General features: G+C 44.7%; 1 protein-coding gene across 1 annotated transcript in view; it reads left to right on the top strand.

The window, feature by feature from the left end:
* The first annotated feature begins 1263 nt into the window (after positions 1 to 1263).
* The window catches only part of LOC147440430 (uncharacterized), a 48760-nt gene continuing 28099 nt past the window's right edge, over positions 1264 to 21924 (top strand). The window contains exon 1 of the mRNA XM_086530167.1: positions 1264 to 1498. Within this exon, the coding sequence (XP_086386293.1) occupies positions 1378 to 1498 (121 nt within the window). The 5' untranslated portion in view covers positions 1264 to 1377. The remainder of the gene's footprint in view (positions 1499 to 21924) is intronic.

Raw genomic sequence — 21924 nt, 5'->3', positions numbered from 1 at the left:
GATCGATCTTGATGAAGAGGAGTAGTCACCAGTCAATCGGGACTTCACCATTGTTAGCCCTTGCCGGAGCCTCGCCAAAAAACCATTCAAGACATACATCCACCCCTTCATCCCTTGTAGACTCTTAGAGGTGTACCCTGGAGAAGCTCATCACAAAGCTTGGGCCTTTGGTAATTTCACTTTACTTGCTCCTCTCCCTGAGAATCTATCGCTCATGCTACTTAATGATGTTGACAAAATTTCTCTTAAACAAGGGCTGTCTTAAGAATCCAACACCTCTAACCTAATTGAAAATACTCTCATTGCCACACATCCTTTTCAATACCTTGTTTAGAGCCAAGAAGACGTAATGCCACCTTTGTCTATGTTGTTGGTGTTAAGGGAGTTATCTCCACCTCAACAAGGGATTCCAATTATACCACACAAATTTGGAACGTGCATTGCCCTTTCCTCAAATGCGGGTGCGAGCACGTTGGACTGGGCGATCATTGCAAAGACAATAATGTCTTCGGGTTTGACCATGCTCTTTGGCTTGATTACTAACATCCTTATGTTTGTTTTATTGGTGATGGTGGCAGGTAACATGAGACTCCTCTTACTAACTCACTTTCTACTTCAAAGGATTTACCATTTTTTATCCTTTAACACACTTTGTAATTTTACCATTCTGCATCTAATTAAGCTTCAATGGGTTTTTTTGTGAATTTTTGGTGGAAATTTATGGACTTAAGGGATTTTATTTTTGAAAAGAGGCTCTGTCATATTTTGGTTTAATAACCTACTCTCTCTCTCTCTCTCTCTCTCTCTCTCTCTCTCTCTCTCTCTCTCTCCACTCCGTCGAGGGAGAGTAGGACAATGAAACACATCATCATGGAAGGGACTTGGCGGGCTTTGGCATTGAGTCTTAGGCTCAATTCACATGAGACTTTAGCAAGGCTGCTGCTCGATGTGGAACAAGAACATTGAACAAAGAAAAATACAACGTTTTCAAGCCTAAAAGTTTTGTACCAATAGCGCACCCCCCGGCCCCCCGCCCCCCAAAAAAAAAAAAAAAAAAGGCACTCTGTCACTTTAGGACATAAAAAGAGCACACACAGCATGCCAACATGGCTTGACCCCATAGGCTGCAGGCAATCAGCTAGCAAGTACAATGGTGAGAATCTGCTGGGAAATCCATTACTTGTTTTTGCCTCCGCCTTGTGTGAACTGAACACCCTCCCCTCTTGGGCATGGCAATGCATGAACCCACCCTTAGACTAAAGCTTAACTTGTGAGAATCCACAGTACCCTTCCAAGTTCCACCCGCATTCAAACTCTGTCGTCGGGAGCTTCACGCGATCGATCTTGTAAAAGGGCAGGTTTACATGTCTGTGATGCATGGCGCAGCTTCTGGCACTCCTCCTTATTCCTGCACTTCTGATTTCCTACTTCGTGGGCTGGCGTGATCTTGTTCGTTCTTCTGCTGCTCTCCTCTTCGTCCTCACCTGCATATGTTCAGGTAATATAGCTCAGTGTGCGTTGAGAGAGAGAGAGAGAGAGAGAGAGAGAGAGAGAGAGAGAGAGATCACTGTAATTAAAGAGGCTGCTATCGAATTAAGATATTCGGGGGCTGACATATGCCGATGAGATTCTGTATTTCGGTTCGACCCCTTGGCCTTGAACGGATGTAGTGCGCACGAGCTGGTCGTTCCTGGCTGAACAGTGCTCGTTGATTGCATGTCGGGGCACATGGGCGCTGAAAACCATCCAACCTTCTTGCTGATGCTTTTTGACAAGGTGTTGCAGGGTGAAGGTTTGCTACGGTGTGCGTTGAGAGAGAGAGAGAGAGAGAGAGAGAGAGAGAGAGAGAGAGAGAGAGAGAGAGAGAGAGAGAGAGAGAGAGAGAGAGAGAGAGAGAGAGAGAGAGAGAGAGAGATCACTGTAATTAAAGAGGCTGCTATCGAATTAAGATATTCGGGGGCTGACATATGCCGATGAGATTCTGTATTTCGGTTCGACCCCTTGGCCTTGAACGGATGTAGTGCGCACGAGCTGGTCGTTCCTGGCTGAACAGTGCTCGTTGATTGCATGTCGGGGCACATGGGCGCTGAAAACCATCCAACCTTCTTGCTGATGCTTTTTGACAAGGTGTTGCAGGGTGAAGGTTTGCTACGGAAGGCTGTTTCTGCTCAACTTCGAGTGGCTAGAAGCTTTTGCAAGGTCTCCAAGTGTACAGCCTTGACTCAGGTCCTCTAGGCTCTGGCAAGGAACTAGGAGCAAACAACCTGAGCCTAGTGCTGAGAAAGAAAGTGCTATCCTTTTTTTTGCCTTTGAGTGTATTTGGTGAAGATGAAGGTAGATGAACCAAGTGTGTGAAGGCTACAGTATGAGGACCCATGAGTTGCCTTATTGGAATCAGAATCTAATGCCACACTGTCTGGCTCAAATTTCTTTGGGCAATTCTTGCAAATATGTCCTTGACGGCCACACTTGTGACACATCACTTCCTCTTGGACCAAAAGTATCACCAAGTATCATCCTTCTGTTGCACTTCCTTTTGGTTTGATTGTTTGGATGACTATCCAATCAAGGCCTAAAAGCTGCCTCTAGATGTAGAGCTCCCTCACTAGTCCTCTTGATCCAACACCATGGGAACAAGTGTCACAAGGCGGGCACCACGTGCCAATAGAAAAGAACAGACTGAACAGACCTTTAGCACTTTAATAACAACTGAATTGAAAGAGAGAGAGATGAACGCGATACGGAGTGGCGGAATTCCACCCCTGAGAGTATTGGCTTCAAACCTTGGCGCCCCTTTCGGTATTTCTTTATATTGCATCAACACAATATAAGCCGGTACTTGAGACTCTGCACCTTCTCCAGGCAGCATGCCAAAGAATGAGCCCTAGCCTCATATTTAAAGGCCCTTGGCCTGAAAAGCAGTTACAGTAAAAAGCCTTTAAAACTCAAAAGCTTTTGGTCCAAAAGCAAAGCCAAAAACTGTTAGCGTAAATCACGGAAATCCGTACAGCTTGCCATGTCATCAGCCATCGCAAAACGCGGAAATCTGCCCTTAGGGTTAGGGTTAGGGTTTTTGCAGTTTTAGGATTTCTGGCAACAGAATTAGAGTTTGCAGGTTTTAGGGTTAGGGTTTCCAGAATTAGGGTTTCAGTAGTTAGTAGTTAGGGTTTCTGGCAAAAATTAGTTAGAGTTTCTGCATCGTCGCCTTTTAGAAAATTGAACTGTAGACCACACTTCGTCCAAGAATCCCCATTCATGAATTGTGAACACATCATGTTCGAAAATACTTCCAAGGTAATGAACTTTGAAACATATCCTGTCCATAATCCGACCAACAAAAATGGATTGGTGCACTCATTTATAGTGTTTTAGATACATCTGATTCCCTGCCAGATGCATGTGCCTTGAATTCCAACCCATAGGTTCAAACACTGATAACTTGAACTCCCAACACAAGGGTCCAAATTAATTATATGGAGCACTGTTTGCCCCTCTCTACCACTCACAAGTCTCTCTTAGGCTGAAGCTAGTGGCGACAACTGCTTTTTGACTAGAATTGGTGTAGTGGCCACTGTGGTCACCACCACGTGAGCCATGCCAATCTCCTCTGTCAAATCTTTATCACCGCAATCTCTGTCCAGCTTGCCTTTGTCTTTGTCTCTTTGTGAGTTCCTGCTTTTGCCTTTGGCTTTAAGCTCCCGAGCCAAACATATAACAATTGTTGTCGGACCTTGTGGGTACCGAGGCAGCTAATTGAGTACTGGTACTGCCATCCTTGTCAAGCTTGCCTTTGTCTTTGTCCTCTAGCGAACTCGTATATTTGCTTTTGGCTTCACAATCTCGAGCCAAACAATTTGCTGGTTCCTTGAGAACTGTGTCAAAGCATAGGCCGTTAACTGGATGGTTGATCTGCTATCCATAGCCATTGGTTGGTTTTGGTCCACGGTTTTTCTTCGATGGCAACGCGGCACGGGAACGGCCTCAAACTTGGTCCAAGATTGGCCAAAGGCTATTTCATGTTCAAAAACGCTGCAAAGAAAAGCCTATTGCGCTGCTGTCACAATACCATGCAAAGCCGCTAGGGGACTTTCAAACGTTGCTAATAGCTATCGCTTGCGTTCTGAACCTCCGGTGTGTTGAAACGCTTTGCACAAGGCTTTGGTTGGAGACCCTTGTGCAGACAACGTTCCGGGATGATCACAATTGATAGTGTTTCAGAACACAAAACCTCACAACCGCAGTTGGCACACCCTGTGTTCTAGCATGCATCCTACATCTCCACAGACTCGCAATGCTGTAGGCGTTGCAAAACTTCGTAAACAGAGGCCTAAAACGCCTTGCTTCTCGCCAGCCTTGAAAATCGCCACTTCTCTTTGTGTTTTTAAACGCTAGCCACTGATTTTCTCCTCGTTGCTTCTTCTTCACGGTGAATCTTCTCTTCTCAACGATGTCGCCTTCCTCGCCCAAGGTCATGGAGCACTAAGCTTTGATACCATGTCAAAGTCGACGATGCGGAAATGTAGAGAGAGAGAGAGAGAGAGAGAGAGAGAGAGAGAGAGAGAGAGAGAGAGAGAGAGAGAGAGAGAGAGAGAGAGAGAGAGAGAGAGAGAGAGAGAGAGAGAGAGAGAGTCTCCTGAACCAACTAACCTTGGCAATGAATTGATACTTGTACAATGGGGGTTGAGGTTTGCTCATATACCAACCTCAGTAAATTGCCCTAGACACCAGGTACTTCCTCCATGGCCGAGCCGACGATGAGGCATGGGAGGATGTGCATGACATACAACCGATTACTACTAATTGGGAGGCTTCTCAGGTAAGTGGCTCTTGAGTCTTGAGTCTTGACTCTTGAGACTTTAGGACTTCCATTATCCATACCTTTTTGTATTGCGGCTTGCCCCCTATGTAGCCTCTGTATGGTATATGTCACCTATGTTTTTTTTGTATTGCGGCTTGTCCCCTTTGTAGTCTCTCTATGGTATATGTCACCTGTGACAAACTGTTAACGTGTCAAAGCCTAAAGAATGGAGCCAACTTACAGATGCCGGCCGAGGGGCCTAAACCCTAAGAAGAGCAAGTAACAAAAGAAGTCCTACCAACTTATGGGGACCCCGTCAGATGGTGCCCCAAGTGACATAAAGGATTAAAATAAAGCACGACCCACACACACATGAAAAACTAATGACGTGGCAGATCTTTGAAAATTGCGCTGGCATGATGATGTGGCAGGTTGTACGGATTTCCGCGTTTTGCGCTGACTGCTGTACGAAATTCGGTGATTTACGCTAGCAGCTTTTTGGCATTGGTTTTGCACCAGATGCTTTTGAGTTTGAAGGCTTTTTACTGTAAACTGCTTTTGGGGCCTAAGGCCTTTAAATATGAGGTTAGGGCTCATTCTCTGGCATGCCTCCGAGAGTAGGTGCAGAATTTGGAGTACCGGCTTGTACTGTGTTGATGCAATATAAAGAAATACCGAAAGGGGCGCCAAGGTTTGGGGCCAATACTCTTTGGGGTAAAATTCCGCCACTCCGTGTGTCACGTGACACATCCAACCCTATGTGTCCGTGGACAAGCTACAGCATGATCAGGGTTCAGTTTGTCCAGTCAGTCTAGATTTAGAAGTGATCTGGCACTTTTGTGAGTCTATTCGTAGACCGTGCATGCCCAGTCACTTAGTGTAGATGCATATCCTCTGGTTGCACACAGCATTATCATAAGCATTCCCATTAGAATCCATTAGAATCAGTCAGGGGAATTTTCCAGTGATTTTAGCTTATTTTCCCTATTTTTGACATTTTTCACTTATTAATTTAAGTGACTTTCCAACAAAAGTAGGTAGGGCAATTTTGATAAGAAAATATATAAGCAAACCAAAGTTAGCACAAAATGGCAGAAGAGGCAGCAGGAGCACCTTGCTCAACTGGCAACTTCTCAGCAAAACCCAAGGACTTCTAGCGTTTTTGCTTCACAACAGCTTGGCTAGCGTTTTTGGACAAGACCACCGCAGATTAGCCAGCGTTTTGCTCTTGCAGATCCTTGGCGACAAGACATAGCAGATCAGCCTAGCGTTTTTGCATTTGCAGAACCACGGCGACAGAAAGACCAATTTCAGCCCCTAGCGTTTTTGCATCTGCTACTCACCCTAGAGTTTTGCAGATTCACCGCGACGGAAAGTCAAGGAACATCAGCGTTTTCAGTTTTCAGCAGCTTGTACCCGAAGATAAAGTCCCGAACCTCCCTGATCTCACCTTCCCGCAGCAATTCCTCGCCGCACGGTCAATTTCCGCAAGGTTAACAGTTTCAGCCCGGAAAACGCAGATTTCAGCATCCGCGTTTTCAGTGCGTCGTCGTCGCATCGTCGTCATCGACACCGTCATCGACATAGAGTCAGAATTTAGTAGATAGAAGATCACAAATTTCAGCCCTTAAGTCATCCCCGTCGTCCCCGTCGTCATCGCCGACATAGCCTAGACTTGCATCAGTCTCATGCATACCATTTGTACCAGATTGTGCAATCATAAGTAGACCACTCTCGCCGACGAGAGTGGGGCCTTCGGAGGAGGGTTTTACGTCTGGTGTCGTATCTCTCTTCTCTCTCTATCTCTCAGTCTCATACACTTGCACGCACAGTGTCCATTCACTTTGTTTGTGATCATAAGCATTCTCTCATTAAGAACGAAAGGCTCTACCTTCCAGAAGAACAAAAGGAACCTTGAGCACAGTTCGGAGCACTCATCTTGAGCAAAGCGCAAACATTCATTCCGCTGTACCTAACATTGGTATCAGAGCTTTGGCAGTGTTCTGTATCACTCAAGGAAAGAACCACAAGAACCATAGAATTTTATTTTATTTTTGCTTCTTGCGGTCGCACGAACCCAAGTTCGCTTGGGCGTGTCGATTCCTAATCGTGTTTTTGAAGAGTGACAGGAATCCCAGGAAAGAAGGGCTTGTCCAGCCTGCCCTTGTGTCTCTTTTCACTCATTGAGAGCGGACTGTGCACTTAGCAGCCGGCCAATCGACGTGAGGTGGGAAAAAGCAACCTTGGTGTGAGCGCAAGGCCGCCAAGGGGTGCGCCCGCGGAAAAGAGTAGAACTCGGGTGAAGAGAAGATCCTTCTCAAACACGGTTTGCAAGCGAAAGAAAACCTCAAGAACCTCAAGACCCTCAAGAACCCCAAGAACCCAAGAACCCAAGAACCCAAGTTCCTCGTGAACTTAAGAAACCAAGACCGCAAGAACCCACAAGAACCCACGACTTCAGAATGGTCATCACTCGAAGCGGAATGGATACTTCGCTTGGAGGTGATGAGCATGAGAGAGGCGACGAAGAATTTTCCCCACCAAGAGGTTTTTCCGACCCTCCCCTTTCCACATGTACGTCAAGGATTGCACTAACTCCTATGGAGGAGTTGAAGCAATTGTTTAAGGAAAGACAGTTAGAACGCGAAGAAAGAAAAGCAGAAAGAGAAGCAGAAAGAAAGGCCTACGAAGAACGAAGGGCAGCCATAGATCGTGAATACAAAGAAGGAATGGCAGCCATAGAGCGTTAGGACTCGGAAGAAAAAGAAATTCAAGCCAAATTTGATCGCAAGAACAAAGCATGACAAGTAGAATTTGATCGCGATAACAAAGCCCTCAAAGAAAAGAGCGACCAACACAACAAAGAGTTCTGGCGACTCTTTTCTCAAGTTCAGGCACAGATGCAAGAAATTTGGGGAAAGGAGACTCTCAGTCTCTTCTTCTCCAAAGCATGACACACATGATTTGAATGACAATGATTTGCATGATGATGATTTGAATGACAATGCTTTGCATGATGATGATTTGCTTGAAAATGATGAGCATGATGATTTGGTTGACAATGATAAGCATGATGATTTGCATGATCAAGATGTGATTTCTCACAAGCATGATGATTTGCATGATCTAGATGTGATTTCTCACAAGCATGATGAGTTGCATGAAGATGATGTGATTTTTCACAAGGATGATGTGTTAGTGGATGCTTTTTCTAGCGAAGCTAACCTCGTTGTAGATTCGACCAATCACGAAGAACCGATCTTGGCTTTCGAGTCGAGGTCCAAAGAACCCCCACAGGACGATTCGATCATTCAGGAAGAAGCGATCTTGGCTCTCGAGCCTAGGTCCAAGGAACCCTCACAGGAAGTATTATGTGTTCGCATGATTGATACGCACGCATTGTTCGAGTGTTTCATTCGTGATCGTTTCCTGTATTTTAGTCGGCGTCTTTATGTGATCCCTTTTCCTAGGCATGACATATTGTACGTTGAGCATGTTTCTCTCATGAATGAGCACGAATGTATGCGGATTGTTCATGAAAAGCCGAAAAGTATGCATGTAAGGAAGTCACATTCCATGTCTCTTCCTTGGCATGACACAGTTGTAGAAAGAGCACATGAAACTATGAGCACCAAGCATGAGCATTTCCGTTGTGAATTGCCACAGTTGATTGCTTTAGATCAGAAGAGAAAGATTCGATCTCATTGTTTGCGTGTGTGTGGTGAACGGTTTGGCACTCTGTCTATTTGTTCATCTACATTGCATGCACAGTCTTTGAGGAAGACAATATTTTTTCCACTCACTTTACATGGAATGAGTATGTTCATGTTTTCGTCTTGGAAGTGGTTTCAGGAAATTTCAGCCATGGAGATTCTTGAAGAACAAAGAAGCATGACTCTCGACGAAGTTGAAGCATTGGAGATGACTTTGTGTCGCTTTCGGCGCGGCCCAAAGAAGCAAGCATTGTAGACCTTTATGAAGTTCAAGTACTGCACGACCCACACATCAGAGTGGGCCGGCGAAGAGTCCCTTCCAGGATTCCGGATGCTATTGGCGATCTCCCTCGACGCCATAAAGTTCGGTACCAGTACCTCACTTTGAAAAGGAGGGGATGTCACGTGACACATCCAACCCTATGTGTCCGTGGACAAGCTACAGCATGATCAGGGTTTAGTCAGTCCAGTCAGTCTAAATTTGGAAGTGATCTGGCACTTTTGTGAGTCTATTCGTAGACCGTGCATGCCCAATCACTTAGTGTAGATGCATATCCTCTGGTTGCACACAACATGATCATAAGCATTCCCATCAGAATCCATTAGAATCAGTCAGGGGAATTTTCCAGTGATTTTAGCCTATTTTCCCTATTTTTGACATTTTTCACTTATTAATTTAAGTGACTTTCCAACAAAAGTATGTAGGGTAATTTTGCTAAGAAAATATATGCATATCCTCTGGTTGCACACAACATGATCATAAGCATTCCCATCAGAATCCATTAGAATCAGTCAGGGGAATTTTCCAGTGATTTTAGCCTATTTTCCCTATTTTTGACATTTTTCACTTATTAATTTAAGTGACTTTCCAACAAAAGTATGTAGGGCAATTTTGCATATCCTCTGGTTGCACACAACATGATCATAAGCATTCCCATCAGAATCCATTAGAATCAGTCAGGGGAATTTTCCAGTGATTTTAGCCTATTTTCCCTATTTTTGACATTTTTCACTTATTAATTTAAGTGACTTTCCAACAAAAGTATGTAGGGCAATTTTGCTAAGAAAATATATAAGCAAACCAAAGTTAGCACAAAATGGCAGAAGAGGCAGCAGGAGCACCTTGTTCAACAGACAACTTCTCAGCAGAACCCAAGGACTTCTAGCGTTTTTGGCATTTTCTTCACAACAGCTTGGCTAGCGTTTTTGGACAAGACCATCGCAGATAAGCCAGCGTTTTGCTCTTGCAGATCCCTGGCGACAAGACCACAACAGATCAGCCTAGCGTTTTTGCATTTGTAGAACCACGGCGACAGAAAGACCAATTTCAGCCCCTAGCGTTTTTGCATCTGCTACTCACCCTAGCGTTTTGCAGATTCACCGCGACGGAAAGTCAAGGAACATCAGCGTTTTCAGTTTTCAGCACTTAGTACCCGCAGATAAAGTCCCGAACCTCGCAAATCTCACCTTCCCGCACCAATTCCTCGCCGCACGGTCAGTTTTCGCAAGGTTTACAGTTTCAGCCCGGAAAACGCAGATTTCAGCATCTGCGTTTTCAGCGCGTCGTCCTCGCATCGTCGTCATCGACATAGAGTCAAAATTTAGTAGATAGAAGATCACAAATTTCAGCCCTTAAGTGATCCCGTTGTCCCCGTCGTCATCGCCGACATAGCCTAGACTTGCATCAGTCTCATGCATACCATTTGTACCAGATTGTGCAATCATAAGTAGACCACTCTCGCCGACAAGAGTGGGGCCTTCGGAGGAGGGTTTTACAACTTCTCTGGTGTCGTATCTCTCTTCTCTCTCTATCTCTCAGTCTCATACACTTGCACGCACAGTGTCCATTCACTTTGTTTGTGATCATAAGCATTCTCTCATTAAGAACGGAAGGCTCTACCTTCCATAAGAGCAAAAGGAACCTTGAGCACAGTTTGGAGCACTCATCTTGAGCAAAGCGCAAACATTCATTCTGCTGTACCTAACACTGTGTCGCGTGTCGTCTCTCTCTTTCAATTCAGTTGTTATTGAAGTGCTAAAAGTTTGTTCAGTATGCTCTTTTCTATTGGCACGTGGTGTCCGTCTTGTGACAGTGGTATCAGAGCATTAGGCGTGTGCTTTTCTGAAAGCATACCGGTCCCACAAAAGCGCAGACAACTTTATTTGAGGTATCTTCCCCCTCCAAGCCGGACTTATTAGCCACTCCCACCCTTACTTCATCGCGCATCGGGCGTGCTCTTGTCTTCACCGCTCATGTCTTACAGGGCATAAGCCATAAAGATCACTTGCAAGAGAAGGATCCAGATTCGTTTCAAGTCACTGTTTTTCTCAGAAGCAATGCCATGCAGATGTTGATGTCTATAGCTACCAAGCCACACACTTTCAAGGACTTGGCTAGCTTTCAAGAAAAATTTTGTCCAAAGTTATATGGTTTTTGACATCTTCCTTCGGAGTGCAACTTCTGGCAGAGTGGGGTATCCTGAAATGCTTGCCATGGAAACTCTAGCAGATTATAACTTGAAATTTCTCGACATCTCTCAGTAGATGTCTCTTCACGAGCAGATGACCTTGGAGATTCGGTGCGATTGCTATCTTGGGACTATCATCGCCGCCAAAGAAACACTGTCTGTCCAAGAGCTGATGGACCATGCTGTACTCGGCTACAACCTTACAGAATGAACCTAACCCTAATTTTTGGTGCAGGTTCCAGGATGGAAAGTCGATCGACTTTTCGAGCTCGACTGATGTCGAGATTGCTTTTTTTTAAAGTTTGAGTTCTGTTTGATCTTGTTGGTGATCTTGTTTGAAATCTGTTTGAAATGGATGGTATTTGTTTTAAACTTGTCTTGGTGCTGATTTGAATTGTTTGACTATGGTTTTAATATTGGTTTCAATGATTGGTGATTTTACTCTCGGGTGGAGAAGTGAAAAAAAAAATTGTTTTGGTATTCGCATGCCGATGCCTGGGGAGCGTTCCGTTGTATGCTAGAAAACCTCCGAATGACGCAGGCCGATACCTGGGGAGCGTTTGGTTGTATGCTGATTTGAATTGTTTGACTATGGTTTTAATACTGGTTTCAATGATTGGTGATTTTACTCTCGGGTGGAGAAGTGAAAAAAAAAATTGTTTTGGTATTCGCATGCCGATGCCTGGGGAGCGTTCCGTTGTATGCTAGAAAACCTCCGAATGACGCAGGCCGATACCTGGGGAGCGTTTGGTTGTATGCTTGTAAAATAATTGTTGTTGTGACTCTCGGCCCGGACCTGGATGGTTATGCGGGAGGAGTATTAAGAAGTCTGAGCAGTGGTTACTCTCAACACCTCTTAACGACGCAGGCTGCGGTCTGGGGGGCGTTTGGTTGTGAAAGGCCTCTATCTCCCGGCCCGGACCTTTTTAGGTTATGCGGGAGGAGTGATGAGGGAGTCGTTGAATATCTCCTGGCACGAACCTTGTTAGGTTATGCGGGAAGAGTGTTCATCGGCAACTTTATGTTTCTCTGTCTTGTAACATGCATATGTGAGCATTTGTGTTACATTATGATGTGCCAACTACTGAATATTCCTGATTGGATGAGATTGCTTGGGTATGTAATTTTAGTGCATCAAGACACTCATGAAAGATCAATACGGTTTGGGTGTGATGGAATATCAAGAGTTCCGATCTGGACGAAAGGAGAAGGTAACTCCTTGATCAAAAGAGCAGAAAGGAGAAGCTAACTCCTTGATCCCTCAGAATGACCCTCGGAAATTTTTGAGCTAACTTGAGTTGTTTTGCGATATGTTGTAATCGCGGACGATTACTCTCTTTCAAGAAGGGGAGATGTCACAAACTGCTGACGTGTCAAAGCCTAAAGAATGGAGCCAACTTACAGATGCCGGTCGAGGGACCTAAACCCTAAGAAGAGCAAGTAACAGAAGAAGTCCTACCAACTTATGGGGACCCCGTCCAATGGGGCCCCAAGTGACATAAAGGATTAAAATAAAGCAGGACCCACACACAGAAATAATTGATGACGTAGCAGCTTTTCGAAAATTGTGTTGGCATGATGATGTGGCAGGTTGTACGGATTTCCGCGTTTTGTGCTGACTGTTGTACGAAATTCCAAGATTTACGTTGACAGCTTTTTGGTATTGCTTTTGCACCAGATGCTTTTGAGTTTGAAGGCTTTTTATTGTAAACTGCTTTTGGGGCCTAGGGCCTTTAAATATGAGGTTAGGGCTCATTCTCTGGCATGCGTCCTGGAGAAGGTGCAGAGTCTGGAGTAGCGGCTTGTACTGTTTTGATGCAATATAAAGAAATATCCGAAAGGGACGCCAATGTTTGGGGCGAATACTCTCTGGGGTCGAATTCCGCCACTTCGTGTCGCGTGTCGTCTCTCTCCGTCTCTCTCTCAATTCAGTTGTTATTGAAGTGCTAAAAATCTGTTCAGTCTGTTCTTTTCTATTGGCACGTGGTGCTCGTCTTGTGACATCACCTTTGGTTTTTTTAGCGCCTTGGCGGGCCTTGTTAACCAAAATTAAGCAAAAACTAAATTTTGCTCAATGTTATGGCTCAACTCTCAAGTTTTATCTCTTAACTTCTACTCTTGCAATTATTTGAGAGCTTTAATCTGTAATTGCATGTGTTTTTGTGTATGGGCACTATGTCTGTTGTGTATGTACTATGACCGAGGCGCCGCACATCACAATTAAGTCATAATAAGGTTGAATGGTCTTCAAATCGTGTTTTTTGTGAGTATTAGAGTCGAAGGACTCTAATACTACTTGTATTCAAACACATAACGCTAAAAATTGCATTATTTGGATGCTTTTTATGCCTTCCTTTCCGCGTTCCGGACCCCTTGCCGTTTCCTCGTTCCGCAGGGAGGCTCGTCGCCGTTCCCGTTCCGCGTTTAAGGTTACTTTGCTACAAACAGCTCGCTACTCTGCCTTTGTGGAAGATAAGGCAATTGTTGGTTGTTTCTTGCTGCTCCATGAAACTACTCGTGAGCCAAAAGAAAAGGTATAACCTGTAGTCGACTGCTGTCCATCCGGATCTCCACCCCAATCCGAATCATTCCATCCTTGTAGAATGATCTGGAAATTTGTACCTTGAGCCGCATAGTGAATGCCTAATGATTTGGTCGCCTTTAAAACCACAGAGTCCGAAGGGCCTGCTCCAAATGTGACTTGGCTGGTTTCTGCTTGAGAGAACTGAGAAGTCCCACCGAGAAATTGACATCAAATCGGGTGTTGAGTACCCAAATGAGAGAACCAATCAGTTTTCAATACTGTGTAGCATCTTCTGCAAGGGGGAGATAAAACTGTGACAACTTTTGACTGGGATTCATGGGAGGTGAGACAAGTTTGCACTCGATCATAGAAAGTGGTGAAGCAAGCCAAGATTTGTCATCTCAAACTCCTTAGCCAAGGTCTCTATAGTACTGCGGATGTGCTCAACATTGCTACCTGTAATCACAAGATTGTCCACATAAAGGATAACAAGTGTCACTAATTCTCCCTCATGGTAAGTCTGGGTCTGCAGAAGATCGTCGAAAGGAGTGCTGTAGAAAGAAAGAGTCTATCTTTTGGTACCAGGCTTGAGGGGATCGCTTTAGGCCGTAGAGAGCCTTTAGCAACCGACAAACCATGTTTCTTGAACCCTAGAGGTTGCTACACATGTCACAAACTCGTGACGTGGCATGGCCCTGGACATGGGGCAGCAGAGCACCCCCCCCCCCCCCCCCCCCCCCCTCCACAGACTGGCAGTCTTGGAAAATCTACGGATAGTGACACGTGGCATGCTGTACGGAACCCCCGAGACAAGTTGGTACGGATTCCAAGAAATTACGGTGTGATTTGCGACGCAGATTTCGCTGACTTGTCGACATGGCAGAGTGTACGGATTTCCGCAAAAAGCGTGCAGTTGTACGGAGACTTTGCTTTAGCGCTGGCTGGCTGAATTGGCAGCTTTTGGTTACAGTTGCTTTATTTTCAAAGAGCTTTTAAAAATTACTTGCTTTTGGGGCTTTGCTCTTTAGCATCCCTTGTAACCTTTATAATGAACCCAAGGGGGCTGCCTTTGCAGAGCATCTGGACGCAAAGTCTGAGAGCGAGCACCCGCAGGAGTTGTACTTTGCTCAAAGATTAATATTAAAAGAAATACAGAAAGGGGCGCCAGTCTTTGGGCCCAATACCTCTTGGCACGGAACTACGCCAGGCCGTGTCGTCTTTTGTGAACCGTTTTAAAGTGAATCTCTGCTGTGTCGCGTTAGAATCTTGACTTGGAGTGTCCTAGTTTGTTACAGTGGTATCAAAGCATAGAAAGATTCTTCTTCTACGAAGGATCCGATCCTCTTTGCAGCGCATACAGCTTTTGGGAAAGAATCTTCGTGGCGCGAACCGCGGACTTATTAGCCACTCCCACCCTTCATACATCGCGCATCGGGCGCGCTCCTGTCTTCATTGCTCTGTCTTACAGGGCATAAAGCCATTTAGAATCCTAGATTACACATGGGTTCTTGCGAAGAATTTGACGGAGATGACACCTCTCAGTGGGAAGGCAAAGAAAAGTTGAAAATCCGGCACGGGACCTGAAGAAAAGAATGAAGATTTGGGCAAATTTTTTTCGGGTAAGTTTGCCATAAAGGAGAGTACAAACGTCAACTGCAGATTGGTATATGTGTGAACAAATTGATTAAGTACTCCAGGAATCCTAGATTGGACATGGACAAGCGAAGCAAAAAGCAAAGCTTCGAAAAGGGCAAGAAAAAGGCAAAGAAGCCTAGATTTCGCCCAGTTTTGGACAGCTCTACAGAGGAGTCATCCTCAGACAGTTCGGACTCTAACGATCACATGTTCTATGCAAAGAAGAAACATTTTTATGAAGCCAACCAATATGACTTCCTCGAAGATAAAAGCAAGAAAGTAAAAGAAATAAAAGAAGGTGGACAGCCGATTTGAATCCTTTTCTGGGTTCCGAGATGCTCGAATATGGTGGTCCGCTCTTCTGCTGAGAAAGGAAGCTCCGGTTAAATGGTTGAAATTTCAAAAGGCTTTTTATTTCTTCTTGGCTGACTCGGGAGTACGAAAGAGACATACGAACCGTTTGGAATCATCTTCGGATGACCAAGGGAGATTCTTTGGACGTTGATTGCGAGAGATTTTGGAGCTCTTTTCTACCAGCTTCTTCGTTTAAGAAGGTCTCGTTTAAAGAACAGATCGAGCGGTTTTGCTGCGGACTTCCTACAAAGTTCCAAGACTATTGCTTGGAACAAAAATCAAGATTCCATTGATGAGATCTTGACTTAGAGAACCTAACAGACTTCTAATAATGAAAGTAGAAAGAGCAAGAGTTTTAAAGAAAAGAAAAGAAAAGAAAGATACACGTCCTCGACAGACTCTTAGAGAAAGGGCTATCTATCTCAAAGAGGGGAAGTGTTTTGGTTGCGGGGAATTTGGACACATCTCCGCGAAGTGCCCTAAAGAGGCACAAAAAGAACAAGATGAAGAAAGGCCAGAGAGTTCGAAAGCAGCTGAGGAATGTGGCAGAAAAGGTAGATGAAAATATAACTGGTACCACATTGCGTGGGGCCCGAACCGAATCAGATGAACGAAAGTAAAAAACTTTGCCGCACTTAGGGCAAAGTGAAAGATCAGGAAGCCCTCATTTTCTTTGATGGAGGAGCCAAGGCCAACTTTGTTTCACTTGAATTGGCGGCTCGATTTGGAATTATGCCCGACAGGCTAAGGCCACAGGCGGAGGTAGTTCTAGCGGCACCCGGACGAGATGTTGCCATTACACTGATCATTGGCAAACTTCGTTTGCAATGTCAGGGGTGTTTAGGGTACGAGGACTTCTACGTAATGCCCCTAGGAGGTTGTGACGTCCTCCTCGAAATCCCTTCGTACCACAAGAACAACGCCGTGGTTGACTATCGGGCTGAGAAAGCGACTTTGACACATGAAGGGCACAAAGATTGTACTTGATGAAATTCAGTTTTTTTTTTCCCTTGATTTTCTGGAGAGAACTGAATGATGATTGAAGGTCGATTTTGACCTTGATAAAGAACGCCAGGATTTTCTCCACACTCATGCCGATTGCTTTTCAGAGGGCGTACCAGGTGAGTTGCCACCAACTCGTCTCATTGATTTGATACCTGGAAGCACACCACCAAACCGGCCACCCTACCGTGTGAGACGAGCCCAGAATGAAGAGATTATGAACCAAGTAAAAGACCTCTTGGAAAAGGGTCTTGTCCAACCAAGTACTGAACCTTACTGCTCTCTGGTGTTGTTGGTTTTGAAGAAAGACGAACCTTGGAGAATGTGCATTGTCTATAGAGCTCTCAACAAAGTCACCGCCAAGAACAGATTTCCGATTCCCAGGATCGATGATATTCTAGACCGACTACAGGGATCCTCTTGTTTCAGCAGGATCGATTTAAAGAGCGGATATCATCATATCCGAATCGCGTCGGGAGATGTCTACAAGACAGCTTTTCGGACGACTTTTGGTTTATTTGAGTTTTTGGTCGTGCCTTTTGGCCTAACCAATGCTTTAGCGACATTTAACCGAATGATGGATAGGATTTTTCGAGAGTATAGACTATTTGTTGGCATTTCTTTGACGACATCATTGTTTTCTCCAAGGATGAGGCAGAACATACAGAACATCTGCTATAGGTCTTTCAGGCATTACAAGATCACAAGTTGGTGATCAATGCAAAGAAGAGTGAATTTTTCCTACCAGAGATACACTTTTTGGGGCACATCGTCTCAATAGCAGGAGTGCAAATGGACCTGGCCAAGATAGAGACTCTCTGTGATTGGCCCGATTTGAAGAATGCCCATGAAGTTAAAAGCTTCTTGGGCTTATGTTCTTACTACTTGCGGTTCATTAGAAAGTTTGCAGAGGTTGCTTCCCCTTTGCATATGTTGACACAGAAAGGAGTCCCTTTCTCGTGGGGATTTACAGAGGTGACTGCCTTTCAGATGTTGAAAGAGAAATTGATTACAAGACCAGTTTTGACTTTGCCGGATTTGCAAAAGTCATTTGAAGTATATTGTGATGCTTTGTGGTCGTAGTCTGGGTGCGGTCTTAATGTAAGAAGGCCATGTCATTGCCTATGAGAGCCGATTGTTCTCAAGGCCGAAATTGATAGCAGAGATATATGAGAAAGAGCTTTTGGCGGTTATCCATGCTCTTACTCAGTGTCGACATTACCTACTCGGAGTCGATTTTACGGTCTTCATAGATCACTAGAGTTTATGCTACTTCTTGTCAGAAAAGCAGCTATCGGAAAAGCAGATGCGGTGGGCGAACATCTTGTCACAGTTTCACTTCCAGATTGTCCATGTGCAGGGATAGGAGAATTCGGTGGCAGATGCTTTTATCCCGGAAGCCGTTGGTTCAGGCTATTTTCGCGATACATCATAGGAGCTTCGAGGATATGGTCGATCAGTATGCCACAGATACAGATTTTGCAAATATTTTCACTCGGATACGGAATGGGGAGGTAGTAGCGGGATATTCCATTCTGGATGGCTACTTGATGAAGAAAACGATGTTGTGCGTTACATAGCCGTTGAGCGAAAAGGTTCTAACCGAATGCCACTGTCCACCATTTACGGGTCATCGCGGCATTGCTACCACCTTGAAAGGCGTGGAGAGATACTTCTTTTGGCTGAGACTCAAGAAGGACGTGTTGACGATTTTGTACGCAGTTGCTTGATATGCCAGAAGGTCAAGTTTGATAGGCATAAAGCACAGGGATTGTTACAGCCTTTACCTATATCCACCCGCCCTTGGGAAAGTATTGCAATGGATTTCATTTTTGATCTCTCGAAAACACAGAGTGAGCATGATGGTATCTGGACTATTATTGACAAATTTAGCAAGCAAGCTCATTTCATTCTAGTGAAGAAAACAGTCAAGCTGGATCACTTATCGAGACTGTTTGTGGCCTAGATCTTCAGATTACATGGCATGGCTGAGACAATTGTCTCCGACATAGACCCCAGATTCACAAGTTTGTTTTGGAAGGCTATTTGGGAGAACATTGGCATGCGGTTGCAGTTCTCGTCATCTTTCCACCCGCCGCAGACAGATGGGCAATCTGAGATTGCAAATTTAGTCGTACTGGATTTGTTGAAGTCTTCTTCATTGGATCAGAAGACTACATGAGAGAAGGTTTTTACCTTTGGTGGAATATGCCTACAATAACACAATCAACTCTTTGATGGGGAAGGTGCCATTTGAGAATATTGAGGTTCCACCCTTCCTTAGCACGAAAGATAAGATTTTCTTTTGAAGCTGACCAGTTCACGAGGGACTTGGACTTGGTCCGGAAGGCTTTGGAGAAATCTCAGGAAAGATAGAGAAAGGTAGCAGATTGACATCGTCGCAATTTGAAATTAAAGGAGAACGATTGGGTGCTCTTACGTTTTGAGAAGGCACGCTTGAGAAAGAAAAAGGGAAAGGAGCGGCTTTTTTTTTTTTCAAAGCTTAGCATGAGATACTATGGATCTTTCCAGATTTTCGAAAAGATAAATGATGTCTCCTTTCGACTGAAGCTGCCCGATACTTAGAGGATTGACAATGCTTTTCATGTGAGTCTCCTGAAGCCTTTTAAAGGCGATGTACCCGATGATGGGGAGCCTGATGAGCAACCCGAAGTGGAGGAAAACGAGGAGATATTTGTTCCAAAACAGATTTTGGCACATAAAGAAAGAAAGGTAAAAGGTAAATCGATAAGGCGGTTCTTGGTTAAATTCAAGAACTATCTCGCATTGGATGCGAAATGGATGGAGCATGAGGACCTGACAGATACTCCTCAAATTGTGAACCTTTACCTTGAAGCTTTTGGTTTAGCATAGTCTATTCCAAATTGAACCCCGAACTTAGCTAGGCGGAATTTGGTGCAGTGGGTATGCACAAGAGGGGAGTCGCTCCACTCCTCTGTCAACAGATTGCCCCGATTTTGATACTAAAGTCACTGATGTCTCTTTTGAGTTTAGGGATACTGTGAGCTGACAATATTTTGCTGTATGACTTTATGAACCTGGAATTCCCGATAATATGATACTGATTTGTTCTCGTTCTTGACTTGTTTAAGTGCAGGAAGTGATAGACGAAATGATTGCATGATTTCAATATGATAAATCTCTATAGACATGATTGCAATAAGGATTAGTCAATCGGACATTTGAGAGGTCCTGACTGGATCTTAGATGCGATTGCTAAATACGTTGCCGATTAATCATGGTCTGAGATTGGAATGATTGTTGAGTGTGATTTGTCATGTGATGTCAAGTGATGTCTTGTGATGTGATTGTCGATTGGTACATGTGCTAGATGTGTTGTTCCTAGTGCGTCGGTACTAACAGTCAGTGTCTGCTAAGACAGTTTATGGCCTCTGTTTGTTTTGCAGGCGTAATCGAGGGCGATTACAATACTTTCAAGAGGGGGGTATGTCACAAACTGGTGACGTGGCATGGCCTTGGACATGGGGCAGCAGAGCACACACACACCCCAGATTGGCAGTCCCGGAAAATCCGCGGATAGTGACACGTGGCATGCTGTATGGAACCCTTGCCAAATGCGCCGACATGCTGGTACGGATTTTCAAAAATTGCGGCGTGATTTGCGGCGCAGATTCCGTTGACTTGCTGACGTGGGAGAGTGTACGGATTTCCGCAAAAAGCGGGCAGCTGTATGGAGACTTTGCTTTAGGGCTGGTCGGCTGAATTGGCAGCTTTTGGTTACAATTGCTTTATTTGCAAAGAGTTTTTAAAAATTACTTGCTTTTGGGGCTCTGCTTTTTAGCATCCCTTGTAACCTTTATAATGAACCCAATGGGGCTCCCTCTGCAGAGCACCTAGACGTAGAGTCTGAGAGCGAGCACCCGTGGGAGTTGTACTTTGCTCAAAGATTAATATAAAAAGAAATACCGAGAGGGGCACCAGTCTTTGGGGCCAATACCTCTTGGCACGGAATTACGCTGGGCCGTGTCGTCTTTTGTGAACTTTTTTAAAGTGAATCTCTGTTGTGTTGCGATAGAATCTTGACTTGGAGTGTCCAAGTTTGTTACAACACATACACCTCCTTCTCTACATCACCATCGAGGAAAGTCGAAACAACATCCATCTAAAAAATCGACCACCCGAAAAAGGCAGCAAGGGCAAAAACAATCCGAATGGTCGCCATCTTTGCGGTCGGTGCAAAGGTCTCCTCATAGTCTACACCAGGTTTTTGAGAAAAGCCTTTGGCAACTAATCTTGCCTTGGGCTTGTCCAAAGAACCATCAAATATGTACTTAAGAGTTGTAAACCCATTTGACTCCAATCACTTTCCGCTTGGCAGGCTGGAAACCAACTCCCAAGTGTTGTTCTTCTTGATGGAATCAAGTTCTTTCTGCATGGCCAACTTCCACTTTGGTTGTGAAACTGCTTCCTCAACCGTAAGAGGATCTCTATCCTTGATCACTGTAGACATCAAAGCATAGTTCACCTTTAATAAAGTCCCATCCACCTCAGCAACACGAAGTCGCTGAGATCGTCATGTAGACCGGCTTCACTCCAATCGGGTGGAAAATCTGAAGAAATTGAATCTCGCAAAGTCTCCAATAGCCACTTCAACAACTTGTCGGTCTTGCTTCCCAGGGGAGGAGCTACTGGTATTGCGGTTCTAACTCTACACTATGATGAGAACCACTATCATCTGCATCATCGCGGAAGCCTGAGGGACAAGGATAGGAGAAGAGGGTTCATCAAGATGCGGATAGGGATAGGAGAAGAGGGTTCATCAAGAGGCAAATCAAATTCGGGTCTCCAAGGATCGGCAACTAGCGGGGTCATTGTGGAAGACTTGGGAGCTGAAGCCCCCTCAGAAGGTAAAATCTCGTCGAAGACAACATTGCTGAGTACATCCTTTTTCATTGGATCATAGAGTCGATATCCCTTGGAAAGTGAGTTGTAGTCCACAAAAATCATTCTTTGGGTTTTGGGGTCAAACTTCCCCCTTTGCTCCTTCGGTACATGGACATAGGCATCGCACCCAAAAATCCGAGAGTGGGAGACCTCGGGCTTCTTACCAAAATAGGCTTCAAATGGGGTCTACTGAAGATGTAACAGGCTTGGACACCCCAAGCGAGAAATCAATAGCAACACACGAACAAAAACTTCAAAATCATTGAACTTAAAAAAAATAAAATAAAATAATTAATAAATAAATAAATAAATAAATAAATAAATATATATATATATAGAGAGAGAGAGAGAGAGAGAGAGAGAGAGAGAGGCGACACGGCTCGATGAAGTTCTGCGCCCAGAAGCATTGGTCCCATAGACTGGCGCCCCTTTCGGTATTTCTTTATCATTGATCATTGCAAAGTACAACTCCCGAGGGACCTCTGCTCGCAGACTGTGCGTCTA

Source organism: Adiantum capillus-veneris, chromosome 15, assembly GCF_014529385.1.
Source record: "Adiantum capillus-veneris isolate H3 chromosome 15, ASM1452938v2, whole genome shotgun sequence".
Lineage (NCBI taxonomy): Eukaryota > Viridiplantae > Streptophyta > Polypodiopsida > Polypodiales > Pteridaceae > Adiantum > Adiantum capillus-veneris.
This window is presented reverse-complemented; position numbering and strand designations above follow the sequence as displayed.